The sequence below is a fragment of the Malaclemys terrapin genome, chromosome 9 (genome assembly GCF_027887155.1).
Source record: "Malaclemys terrapin pileata isolate rMalTer1 chromosome 9, rMalTer1.hap1, whole genome shotgun sequence".
NCBI classification, from domain to species: domain Eukaryota; kingdom Metazoa; phylum Chordata; order Testudines; family Emydidae; genus Malaclemys; species Malaclemys terrapin.
The window spans coordinates 19,638,614-19,651,604 of record NC_071513.1 but is presented as its reverse complement, the minus strand read 5'-3'; the positions used below and the strand labels follow the sequence as shown (position 1 = coordinate 19,651,604).

Sequence of the window (12,991 nt, the reverse complement as noted above, 5' to 3'; positions counted from 1 at the left end):
TTCTGGCAGTAAGGGAAACTCCATATGCCAGCAGAACAGTACTCCTTGGTGACTTTGTCCAGGCCTTGCAAGGAAATGCTGAAAGAGCATTTTAGAACAAGTTGAAGCCTAAATCTAACAGCTATTTCTGAGGTACCTTTTGACATGGAAAGTGAAAGAATGACCTTATAAATATGCTAATGAAGCAAGCTGAATGCATGGCCTGCTCCACCAGATAACCTACAAATATCTCTATACAGCACAAGATATCTTAAAAAAAGTAGAAATAAGTTTTATATTGCCCACATCTGTATGTTTCAATTGTCTGTGCCAGCAGGCAAATTCCTTTTTTTAGATGGCAGGGAATAGCTTTTGTGTTCTGTACAGCAGTTAGCATCATATAAATTGTGGAAATAGAATATCACAGGTGATATTTACTTGCCTGGACAAAGAAGTACAGCTAAAGGTATTTTCTCTGCGTTCAGTATTGATGACTTCCTGCAAATCAAGATGAAAGTGTATCTTTTGTGGTGTTAATTCTCTGTATGGTAAAATCAAATCCTTGATACATTTCTCATCTAGGATTTAGGTTTTGATACTTCTTTAATCAAGAAGGACAGATCTGCTAGCCATCTAGACCACAAACAGGAAATAAGGCAGTAAGTATTATTGAGCCTGTTTTAAATTCTATTTAAATGTTCATCTGATTCTTCTTTTAAAATTTGAGGCTGTTTTTGAACCAGAAGTGAAGTCTTCACAAATTACTTTGTTGGTGTCTGCAGACATTGTAGCTAAAATGTTATCTGTGTGATGATTAATTATCTGTTACTTGCAAAATAAATCAGACTTTCATTATTATTTTTTTTCTTTATCTAAGATGGAAAAGATCTTTTCTTGTGAGTCTCTTTTTCTGCATTCCTGTAATGGCGCTGATGATTTACATGATGATTATGGATAGTCATCTCGCACATGTTCACCAGCATCGCAACATGAGCAAGGAGGAAATGGAGGCCTATCACTCTTCTATGTTCTTGGAGCGTCAGGTCCTGCCAGGATTGTCTGTAATGAACTTGCTGTCTTTTTTATTGTGTGTCCCTGTTCAGGTAAATAAAAACATGGTGACTTTCAGTGTGCTGTCATTAGAAGTTCACAAATTGAAATTGTCTTTTTATAATGGAACGTTAAAAATATTAAGCACAAAAGATCACTTTGTGAATTACATTGATTCAAAATGCTTATTGAAACTGTTATGGGGCCTGCTTTCGTTGAAATCCGTAGGTGTTTTGACTTCAGTGGGAGCAGGATTGGATCCATCATCTTCTGTATTTTAGCATTGTAATTATTAGTCTTTTTTTTTTAATTTGAGTTCCCTTGATTTGCAGTAGACTAATTAAATGTATGTTCTTCATATCTATTGAAATATTAATGTTTAAACTTTTAAACCTGAACTTTAAAAAAGGACGTACAGAAAAGAATCCTGCACCTCTCACTTTCAATAAAGTAGCTTTAGAGCAGTAATTTTTGCATTTGTATTTTTGAGTAAAGTACCATTGTGGTTGTTGTTGTTACAGTTATTTGGGGGCTGGTACTTCTACATTCAAGCATACAAAGCACTGAAGCATAAAACTGCTAACATGGATGTGCTGATTGTTTTGGCAACCACCATTGCATTTGTCTACTCCTTCGTTATTCTTCTAGTTGCAATGGCTGAAAAAGCAAAAGTGAATCCTGTGACCTTCTTTGACACACCTCCTATGCTATTTGTGTTCATTGCATTGGGCCGATGGTTAGAGCATATGGCAAAGGTAAAGCAAAATAAAAGTACCTGCTCGTATGTTTGAACATGAAATAAAATACTATAAAATGTTCCAGACAGTTGGCACTGGAAAGAATGAAAGATTAACTTTTTAGTGAGATACAGAGGAAATACTTAGCAAGCAAAATCACAGCTTGTAAGAAAACAGAAGCAATACTAAACTTTGTATTTTTATAAATCGTTATTTGGTGTAAAGTGTCACATCTACAAATTGCAGGAAACTGCATGGGTGTAGTTATAGGGTGCACATGTTTTAAAATGAAATCACATGGGAAAGTGTGATCCTGATTGCTTATCATTTGTTCATGTTGCAAAACGATTTTCAGCAATTTTGAAAATTATTTAAAATGTCAATTTTATTTTTTCTAGTCAGTTTGCAAGAAGTATTTGTTTTAAAGGGTGAATTGTATCGCATGTAGCTGTTTAGCCTGTGATTATTTTTTGTCAATAGCGTGATCAAAGACAAATGTGTAAATTCATATTCTAGGGTAAAACATCGGAAGCCCTTTCAAGACTAATTTCACTACAAGCTACAGAAGCAACTCTTGTTAACCTAGGACCAGACAACGTTCTTTTGAGGTATTTCACTTTGTCCTTCCTTTCTTTTCTTTGTTTTTGAACTAACACTTTTACCTTGCTGAAGATGTGCACAACAAGTAACTTGTTCAACTTAAGATAATTTGCCAGATGTAACATTAAAATGTAATAAAATTGATACCATTCTGATATGCCATAGTGCAACCTTGCTAATTTGTGCTTTGAAATTGAACGGATTTTCTGAATTGGCAAGTATACAAAAACAAACAAGTAATAAAACAAGGATAAAGCATCACAAAATGCCCTTTGTCAATTAGCAATGTATGAATTGGTGAGATTCTGCTGTATATAATGCTGAAAAGTGCTTTTTGACTTGGTAACATCACTAGCCATGTTTTATTAAATGTACTATACTCCCTTCTCAGTGAAGATCAGGTTGACGTTGAACTGGTTCAACGGGGTGATGTTGTCAAAGTAGTTCCAGGAGGCAAATTCCCAGTTGATGGCCGTGTTATTGAAGGACAGTCTATGGTAGATGAGTCCCTCATCACAGGTAAGCTGTTTGCTTTTAAAAAAATTTAAAATATTTATTTGTATCAAATACTTATGAACAAGGGAGATTAAAGTTCACTAATTTTCTTGTATGTTTTCTAATGGTTTGTTAGGACTAGGTAGCAGTTGGAAAAATAACACTGTTAGGGTTACCATTCGTCCGGATTTACCCGGACATGTCCTCCTTTTTGTGCTAAAAATAGCGTCTGGGGGGAATTTGTAAAGCACTCACAATGTCCGGGATTTCCCCCCCCCGCAGAGCAGAGCCAGCGGCTGGGAGGGCTGCAGGGAAGTCCCGGGCTGGACTCAGGAGCAGCTGTAGAGGAGCCGGATCCGCCCTGCATTCTGAGCCGGCAGCTCCCTTGCAGCCCAGTCCGGCAGCACTGTGCAGGGCCAGACCGGGTTTTGTTGTGCAGGGCCAGGGACCGGGTTTTGTTGTGCTGGGGAGCTCAGCCACGTGTCCGGCTCGGCTGCACAGAGCCCAACACTCTGTTCTGAGCAGCAGGGTAAGGAGGTCAGGGGGCAGGAAGGTTCTGGAGGTGGCAGTCAAGAAACGGGGGGGGGCTTTTTGGGGGGAGTGGAGAAAGTTTTGGGCAGTCAGGGTACAGGTAGGGGGTAGGGTCCTGGGGGGCAGTTGGGGGGGGGGGTCTTAGGAGGGGGCAGTTAGGGGACAAGGAACAGAGAGTCTTAGGTAGGGGGTGGGGTTCTGGAGGGCAGTTAGGAGCAGGGGTCCCAGGAGGGGGCAGTCAGGGGACAAGGAGCAGGGGGGGAGTGTTTGGGAGTTCTGGGGGGGGCTGTCAGGTGGCAGGGGTGGGGAGATGGATCGGAGCAGTCAGGGGACAGGGAGCAGAGGGGTTTAGATGGGTTGGGAGTTCTGGGGGGGGGGCTGTCAGGGGGTGGGGAGTGGTTGGATGGGGCGTGGGAGTCCCAGGGGTCTGTCTGGGGGTGGGGGTGTGGATAAGGGTTGGGGCAGTCAGGGGACAAGAGGCAGGGAGGCTTAGATAGGGAGTGGAGTCCTGGGGGGCAGTTAGGGGCAGGGGTCCCAGGAGGGGGCAGTCAGGGGACAAGGAACGGGGGGAGGGTTGGGGGTTCTGGGGGGGCGGGAAGTGGGAGGGGCAGGGGCGGGGCTAGGGCGGGGCTCCTCCCGTCCTCTTTTTTTCTTGCTGAAATATGGTAACCCTAAACACTGTCAAAATCAGAATTTACCACCCTAATGTCTGCTATTGGCCTTTATGTAGGTGAAGCAATGCCTGTGGCTAAAAAACCTGGCAGTACAGTTATTGCCGGTTCTATTAATCAGAATGGGTCACTGCTGATCTCTGCAACTCACGTCGGAGCTGATACAACTCTCTCTCAGATTGTCAAACTTGTGGAGGAGGCACAAACCTCAAAGGTACTTTCACTGAATAGTGGCGTTGATTTAAACTATTAGTTTCTGCCTCTTCATTTAGGCCTCTATTCAGCAAATTGCTTAAAGCTTAGAGTCTTTTAAACCTCAGCATAAGTCTTAAAATCAAGACACCAAGCAATCTCGACATATCAGTCAGAGAAACTTTGAACTCAAAACCTTCAAAGTTCTGAGTCTCTTAATTCTCTAAAGTCATATCAAAATGTCAAAACTATTGAGAGACTATCTAGATTTTATTAGAAGTATTTGTTGAATATGCTGAGTACTCTGTTTATACTGGTGCTTTAAAGCATGGAAAAGTGTATCATGTGATCAGAATTGATGTTTATGTATTTTCTCCCCCGTAGGCTCCAATCCAGCAATTTGCAGACAAACTTAGTGGTTATTTTGTTCCTTTTATTGTGGCTATCTCTGTGGTTACCCTTTTTGCTTGGATTGTAATTGGATTTGTCAATTTTGAAATTGTGGAAACATATTTTCAAGTAAGTGACTCTCTTAAATGTTATTAAATAATAGGTGTAATAGAAGTCTGTTTGACTGCAACAGTTCCATCCTAGAATATCCTCACAGTCACTTGTCTAGTATATTGTTCACATGCTGCAATGTTTTTCTATATTTTTGCTTATGAAAGGAAAACTGCAAAGTCATATAGCATGTGATAGTTAACTAAGTCTTTACAAAATATTTAAAACTACTTAGAAAGCAGTTACTAGACATCCTTGCCACTGTTCATCTCCATTCAACCATAGGGATATTGTTTGAGTATAGGCTGCTGTCTTACTAGTACTACTTAGCAATGGCTCTGTCTGATACAAATTAGGACTGAAAGTATCAACTTCACTACTAAACAGACTCAGAAATGGGAACTTTATTTTGAAAAAGTATTGAACTTACAAACCTAAGTGAGTTCAATGATTAACAAAAATACCTGTTTTATATTAAACTAATTATTAACTGTTTAAAACAAACAAAACAGTAACTTGACATTACAAAAACCTTGAAACTTTCCAATTTCCTTTCCTCTGGGAAAGATGATCTCTTCAATCTAGGTCCCAATTCTGCATCAGGATCTCCTGGCACAGCCCCATGGAGAATCCAGCTTGAAGTCAATAGACTTTACACACTGGTGGATCTCATTTATAGGACAGGGGCCCATCATTTATAGGACTTTGCACCATCAGACAGTTATGATGGCAGTTTCTTGCTTGATTATTTTTTCTGACAGAGGATGCAAGTGAAGATTCTAGTGGAGCGTATTTATCGGGCATTATTCTAATAATTACATATGGTGATTATTGTTTATTATGGTCCAGTTTAAGGGAGTCTCATGGCTTATATTCTTTAGTTTGAGTAAATAAATAGAATGAGGCAGGGGTCTTATGAGTAAAATATAGCATGTAATAGGTATATGCACTACAGGACAGAATAAGGTTGTGTGGACAATCAGAATTCTGGTACTTCCTAACTTTTGAGCGCTTTACTTTTCAACTTAAAAATCTATGTTTGAAGAATGTTATTGTATGTAATTACAAATATGCCTTTGTGACTAAGAAAATATATAGTTGAATACATGGTTTACAATGTTCCTTATTCTGTTACTAAAACGTGTTTCTGTGTCCACAGGGTTACAATAAGAGCATTTCCAAAACCGAAGTAATAATCCGCTTTGCTTTCCAAGCCGCCATCACAGTTTTGTGCATTGCCTGTCCTTGTTCATTGGGATTAGCAACCCCAACAGCTGTGATGGTGGGTACTGGGGTAGGAGCTCAGAATGGCATATTGATCAAAGGTGGAGAGCCACTAGAGATGGCTCATAAGGTAAAAAATTTAATTTATTTTTCCAAGGCTTTAATTTATAGTAGGACTCTACATGCCAATATTCTGCATTTGTTTCCAAACACAGAAGTTATCACCACATGTTGTCTGTAGGTGGCTAGGTAGTAACTTTGGACAGTAACTTTGCATCTGAATGATTCTGCAGTAAGACCTTCTTGCAACAATGCAGTTTTCTGTTTTGCTGCAGGTAAAGGTGGTGGTATTTGATAAAACAGGAACCATTACCCATGGAACTCCAGAAGTGATGCAGGTGAAGATTCTAGTGGAGGATAACCAGATGCCACGTAATAAGATTTTGGCAATAATGGGGACTGCTGAGAGTAACAGTGAACACCCTCTGGGGACAGCAATAACAAAATACTGCAAGAAGGTATGGTACTGAGATTCTTTTAGATGGGCAGAATATTTTGCAGTGATAGAGATCCTCTCCTGTAGAGCTTTGTCTCAATATTGTGTGTGCATCTGTGAATAACCTTGCACTGACTAGAAAGTGGTTGGCTTATTGAAGTGGCCTTTTACTTGGAGAGTTCTGAAAGTTGAAAATTGTGAAGGCATGTGAGTGATTTAGTACTGTTTACACTAGAGCCTGACACTTAAACTTGTGTTTTGATGATTGCATTTTATCTGCTTATGTTCTAGATTGGGTTTGGGTGTAATTTACTGTCAGCATTCTTATAAATGCAAGTGGTTCTGTATTTTTCAGAAAATGTTTGACCTTTTCTCTTAGGAACTGGACTCAGAAACCCTTGGAACCTGTACAGATTTTCAGGTAGTAGCAGGCTGTGGCATTAGCTGTAAAGTCACCAATATTGAAGCATTGCTGTACAGGAGGAACGAGAAGGTTGAAGAAAATAATATTAAGAATATGACACTCATAAAAGTTGATGAGAACTTTGAGGAGTCAATGCAACCTGCCTTGATTATTGATGCCCAGTTGCCAAGTAAGCTGACACGTGTGTAAAATAAAATGTGTGCCAAGAATGATGATCTGGTTTTGTCTGACTTTTGTTGAGGATGCTGGGGGAAGAGGCTGCCATGGGTCACTAACCTTTCCCATCTGGAAAACCGGGTCTGCAACCTCCTGGAGGCACAGAGGAGTTGCTTTTTACTTAATTTAATAGCTATGTATTTTATTCATCTGTGGAATGGGCAGGAGCGGCGCCAGGGTTTTTGGGGCCGTAGGCGGGGGTCCTTCCGCGCTCCCGGTGGTTGTCGGCAATTCTGCGGTGGGGGGGGGGGGGTCCTTCCGTGCTCCCGGTCTTCAGGGCACTTCAGCGGCGGGTCCTGGAGCAAGTGAAGGACTCGACGCAGAATTGCTGCCGAAGATCTGGAGCGCGGCAGGACCCCCCGCCGCTGAATTGCCGCCCCCCCCCAAATCCTGGTGCCCTAGGCGACCACCTAGGTTGCCTAAATGGAAGCGCCGGCCCTGGGAATGGGGTAATTGAAGCTTGCGTATCTCTAAAGGACATGGGCTAAAAGGAGCTCTATTAAAATGGGACACAGAGATTTTAAAGTTCTGTGCTAAAGGTGATTTGTGTCAGAACTGGAAATAGAACACAGGAGTCCGCTCCCACTACCCTTTTGTGTTCTCTTTAAAACTGTGCTACTACCCAAAATCTTCATGTAACTTACACTATTGACCAGTCTTTGCTCAAAAAAGGCTCAACTCATGACTTCCATGTGTAGTAGAACTCAGAGAGAGGAAATTTACGCAGTGTTGTCCCATGTTAGAACTGTAGGTCCAAGTAAATGCTATCAGCCTCTTATTGCAGAACAGCTAAAACGTTTGTGGGGTGGGTAAGAAGAAAACTGTTCCTAAACATTTAGATTTTGGATAATGATGCCACTAATCTGTTTGAGCACTCTATGAACTCTTGTCTGGATTAACTTGAATGTATCCACATGATGGTAGGATTATATTTTCTTCCTACAGCTACCTTGAATCATCAAAAGTATTCTGTTCTCATTGGAAACCGGGAATGGATGAATAGAAATGGCCTTCTTCTTAAAAGCAATATTGATAATGCCATGATTGAACACGAACGTAGAGGTTGCACTGCAGTCCTTGTAGCTGTTGATGGTAAGATTGTTGTCCCTTTTCTGTGTTCTTGGGTTTGACTTGTGAGCATTTAAATAGAAAGCGATGAGGGAAACAATGGACCCTGAAACTATAATCTGGATGATTATTATTAATAATAACAAGTAATAATACCTTGCGCTTGTATAGAATCATGTGACCACAAATGAGTTTCTAGCTTTCAAGTTTTTGTAACATTTTGAAAGGTAGAGCCTCGTCCAGCTCTCCTCTACTGCACAGATGTTTGGGCATACTACAAGGACTTTTAAGGGTTAGGAGACTAATGAAGAAAAAGAGGGGATCCTTAGGGCTCTGAGAGGGTCTTCTAGGACCCATTTCCTGCTAAAGGTGGGGAAAAGAACTTTAATAGGAACACATTCATTTTCATGCTGTCTGTATTAGGAGTGCTGTGTGGCTTGATAGCTATTGCTGATACAGTGAAACCTGAAGCTGAATTGGCAGTCCACATTTTGAAGACGATGGGTTTAGAAGTTGTTCTAATGACTGGAGACAACAGTAAAACAGCGAGATATATTGCCTCTGAGGTAAGTTGCTGAATATCTAATTGACTTACAATTTTCTTCATGGTATTCTCCCCACCCTCCTAATGAACTCTGTTATGCTCTACTCCAGAGGGAGGGAATATCTCCTCTCATGTTTAAGTGCCCCCCTGGCTGATACATAGCAAAATTGGTTGAAGGTGAAAAGTGCCAACAGTGGGGAAAAAATCTAAGCTGTTAGTAACTAGTTCAGAAACACTTGTAGGTTTTTTGTAAGCAGCTATAATTCTGACTTCAGTGTATTGCACTTCTTACATCAGATTTGGACCAGGACTTTTAGCCTGATGATGTTCCTTTTTAACCTTCGTAGTGCATAATTAAATCAGTTTATTTTTGAATGATCCTCAAGCAATTATCTATTTAAGTATCTCTACTTAAATAGCTGGTATAAAAATACATTGATCATTGGAGAAAGATTACTCTTGAAGATATAAAAATCTAGATCTCTTCGTATCAGAGGGGTAGCCGTGTTAGTCTGAATCTGTAAAAAGCAACAGAGGGTCCTGTGGCACCTTTAAGACTAACAGAAGTATTGGAGCATAAGCTTTCGTGGGTGAATGCCCACTTCATCAGACGCAAGTAATGGAAATTTCCAGAGGCAGGTATAAATCTCGTTATCTCCATACTGATTTATACCTGCCTCTGGAAATTTCCATTACTTGCGTCTGATGAAGTGGGCATTCACTCACGAAAGCTTATGCTCCAATACTTCTGTTAGTCTTAAAGGTGCCATAGATCTCTTTGGTTTCTTTGAGTTGTTATAGCAGTTAGTGTCTTCTCAGCAGTATGTACATTCTCTGCAAAAAGGATGAATTAGGACTGTTTCCTGCTTTATACAGTATCTTCCTATTTATTTTTTAATGACAGGTTTCAGAGTAACAGCCGTGTTAGTCTGTATCCGCAAAAAGAAGAACAGGAGTACTTGTGGCACCTTAGAGACTAACAAATTTGTTAGTCTCTAAGGTGCCACAAGTACTCCTGTTCTTCTTTTATTTTTTAAATGTCAGTTTTTTTAACAGAATTGGTCTCCCTTTGTTAATCCAGTAATCACAATTATTACCTTTCTTGCTAAAATCAAGTCACATCCCTAAAATAGACTAGGCTCTCCCTCATGCCAGTGACCGCATTGGGGAAATGATAAAATAGTGTGGCAGTGGGAAAAAATAGTCTGCAGTGTGATATGTTACTTAAAGTGAAATTGGATTGTAGTTGGTTCACTGTTCACTCAAAGGGATACTGTCTGCTCCTCACCAGAGAGAATAGAAAGCATATACATTCAGAGACAGAATCTTGGACAACACATGGAAAAGTTGTAATATGGTTTTGTTCTTTCTCTTCCTTTAGGTTGGCATCACCAAAGTGTTTGCTGAGGTTCTTCCCTCACACAAGGTAGCCAAAGTGAAACAGTTACAAGAAGAGGGCAAGCGAGTGGCAATGGTGGGAGACGGTATCAATGATTCCCCCGCTCTTGCCATGGCTAATGTTGGAATTGCAATTGGCACAGGCACTGATGTAGCCATTGAGGCAGCAGATGTTGTTTTAATTAGGGTAAGTAATGGAACTAAGCTTGTTTCGTTAAAGAAACATGGGTGGGGCATGCCAGAGACAGTGAAGTGAAAGCCGTTGTTTGGGACCTGTGCTCAGTCCCTCACTCTGACACTGGCCTGATTGGGACAACTGCAGAGATGATGTGCTCCATCCCTACAGACCAATGGAAGTGGAGCAGGGAGGAAACTATCTTTCTCTGACTCCTGAGGGTGTGATGTTCATTGGCTCTTGAAGGAAGCTGCAGCCAGCTTTCTTTTGCTGGATGTATTGTGGCAACAGTGCCAAGTTTGAGGATGGGTAAAGGAGAGGGAATGAGGGTTTTTGGAAGGATGCTATAACACCTAGAATCTGGTGATCATGTCTTCCTGCATGCTAAGTTGCACTTACGAATGAATTTTCACAGCCTGGTTATAAATGCCTAAAAAACAGAGTTTGATAGGAACCCTGACAAGTGATTGTAGCAACACTAACGTTGCTGTAAACATATTATTTATTTGTTTTGCATCAGTGCCCAGGGACTCCAAACGCTTATTGTGTTGGGCACTGCACAAACATAAAATAGAGGAAGGACTGACAAGCTAAAAAAACCTACTAGAGAGACACTTGCATCTTTTGGGGGAGGGATAACTCAGTGGTTTGAGCATTGACCTTTTTTAGCAGGCTTGTGAATTCAATCCTTGAAGGGGCCACTTACGGATCTGGGGCAAAAATCAGTACTTGGTCCTGCTAGTGAAGGCAGGGGGCTGGACTTGATGACCTTTTGGGGTCCCTGCCACTTCTATGAGATAGGTATATCTACATATATTTTAGAAATGCTCAGTGCACAGTATTTAGCTTTGAAAACAGTAATATGATAACATTTCATATGTGACATTAGTTTTCTTTGACTTTTCCTATAAACACTTTAATTTGCAGAACGATTTGTTAGATGTGGTGGCAAGTATAGATTTATCAAGGAAAACCGTCAGAACAATCCGGTTCAACTTTGTCTTTGCTCTAATTTATAATCTCGTGGGAATTCCTGTTGCTGCTGGTACGTGAGTGTTCTGTTGTTGTACTGACGTGCTTTTTTAATTGATGATTGCAGTGTTTTTTCTTCATAAAATGGTATCCATCGTTCTTGCCTGTGACTGGTTATCAATACAAGTTCTTTATCTTTAGAGAGATGGTGGTGGAGTAGCAGGAAACTATCCCCTATTATGATATGGTCTGTACATCAACATATATTTAAGAGAAACATTTTGTTGAATGAGGTGTGAAAACCCATGGTTTTGACTACATTAAGAGAATCCTTTACTGCAGGGAAAACAAACTATGTCTACACTTGAACTTTCAGTTGTATTTTAACCCATGCTAGATAACCCATTTTAGCTAATACAGCTGTAAATTCTAGTATAGAAATGACAAAATTATTATTCCTACCTGTATTTCTGTTTTGCATACACTAGAACTTACAGACATGTTTGTTAATGTGTTAAAATGCAAATAAAACTTCATGTATAAACATCCATAGGGACACTTGATTGTATACAGTGCATTAAAGGTACTGTATAAGGAATATTCTGTTCTTATGTGGTTTATCTGGAATCAGCGCTGGTTTCTTTCCTAGGTGTTTTTCTGCCAGTTGGTATCGTTTTGCAGCCGTGGATGGGCTCTGCTGCAATGGCTGCCTCTTCTGTTTCCGTTGTGTGTTCTTCTCTGTTGCTAAAGCTGTAAGTGAAAAATTCTGTATTTATTTTGATTTGCAGTCACAGATCTCTTAGTTTAGAGGCAGAGGGGTCTAGTGAACTGGGCACAGGATGAAGAGTTAGAGGCTCCTAAACTCTAATCCTAGCTCTGGAATTCAGGCAAGTCCGTCTTTAGTAGTGGCTGTCTTCAGGCCGATCACTTTCTCAACACACTTCCTTCTTGATTTCTTTTTTATCCATTTTGCTTCATTGGAGTAGCCAGTCAATCCAAAATATGTCAGGCAGTTTTGTTAAACGTGAGTTTGAACTGAAACCCGGCCAGGTGCACATAATGGGAACTATAAAACTCAGTAGTGCACTAGTATGTAATAACTCTTGTCACTGAAAATCTGTGGGAGGTTTTGTTGCCAGATCACGCTGGCTTTTTTACAGATTTTGTGGCTATGATGCAACACAGTTGGGAACACCACACCTACTGGCATTGAGGACTTAACAGTATGAAGTATTGCAATAAACAATGCTGTGTTAAATGCCATGGCTTGTTTTATTTCTTACCCCTCAGCCAACTTCAATGGAGAGCTGTGGTAGATGTGATACCATATAGTGTGGGAACCAGTGAGTGCAGGTGTCAAAGGGCCATGAGTAGAAAAGGCGATGATTTCCTAATTATAGTAAAACACTTCCATAATGCCTCTTCCGTTAACAAAACCTGTAGATCCATTCTACCAGGAGGTACCTGGGAATTTCAACACCAGTCAAGCAGTTAAATAGAAGTGGTATGAATCTGCTTTGCTCTCCCTTCCCCTTCTGTGTACTGTTTTAAAATAAAGCTCTCATTTGGTATTAGAATCAACCAAAAGATGAGAAATTAGAAGTTTTTAACACTGCACTATGTATTCAAATTATGAATGGCAGTGGGTATTAACTGTACTGATTTGTACATGAGCATCTACAGTAGTTTCTTTCCACATTGAGTTGTTTCTATTCACA

The 12,991-nt window shown here is 40.4% G+C and overlaps 1 protein-coding gene across 1 annotated transcript in view; it reads left to right on the top strand.

The window, feature by feature from the left end:
- ATP7A (ATPase copper transporting alpha) overlaps positions 1–12,991 on the top strand; it is a 63,920-nt gene that overhangs the window by 47,080 nt on the left and 3,849 nt on the right. The window contains exons 8-22 of the mRNA XM_054039721.1: positions 562–638; positions 857–1,082; positions 1,551–1,784; positions 2,283–2,374; positions 2,758–2,885; positions 4,123–4,277; positions 4,640–4,774; positions 5,916–6,110; positions 6,316–6,498; positions 6,856–7,069; positions 8,062–8,208; positions 8,608–8,750; positions 10,110–10,313; positions 11,229–11,346; positions 11,923–12,025. Of these exons, the coding sequence (XP_053895696.1) occupies positions 562–638; positions 857–1,082; positions 1,551–1,784; positions 2,283–2,374; positions 2,758–2,885; positions 4,123–4,277; positions 4,640–4,774; positions 5,916–6,110; positions 6,316–6,498; positions 6,856–7,069; positions 8,062–8,208; positions 8,608–8,750; positions 10,110–10,313; positions 11,229–11,346; positions 11,923–12,025 (2,354 nt within the window). The remainder of the gene's footprint in view (positions 1–561; positions 639–856; positions 1,083–1,550; positions 1,785–2,282; positions 2,375–2,757; positions 2,886–4,122; positions 4,278–4,639; positions 4,775–5,915; positions 6,111–6,315; positions 6,499–6,855; positions 7,070–8,061; positions 8,209–8,607; positions 8,751–10,109; positions 10,314–11,228; positions 11,347–11,922; positions 12,026–12,991) is intronic.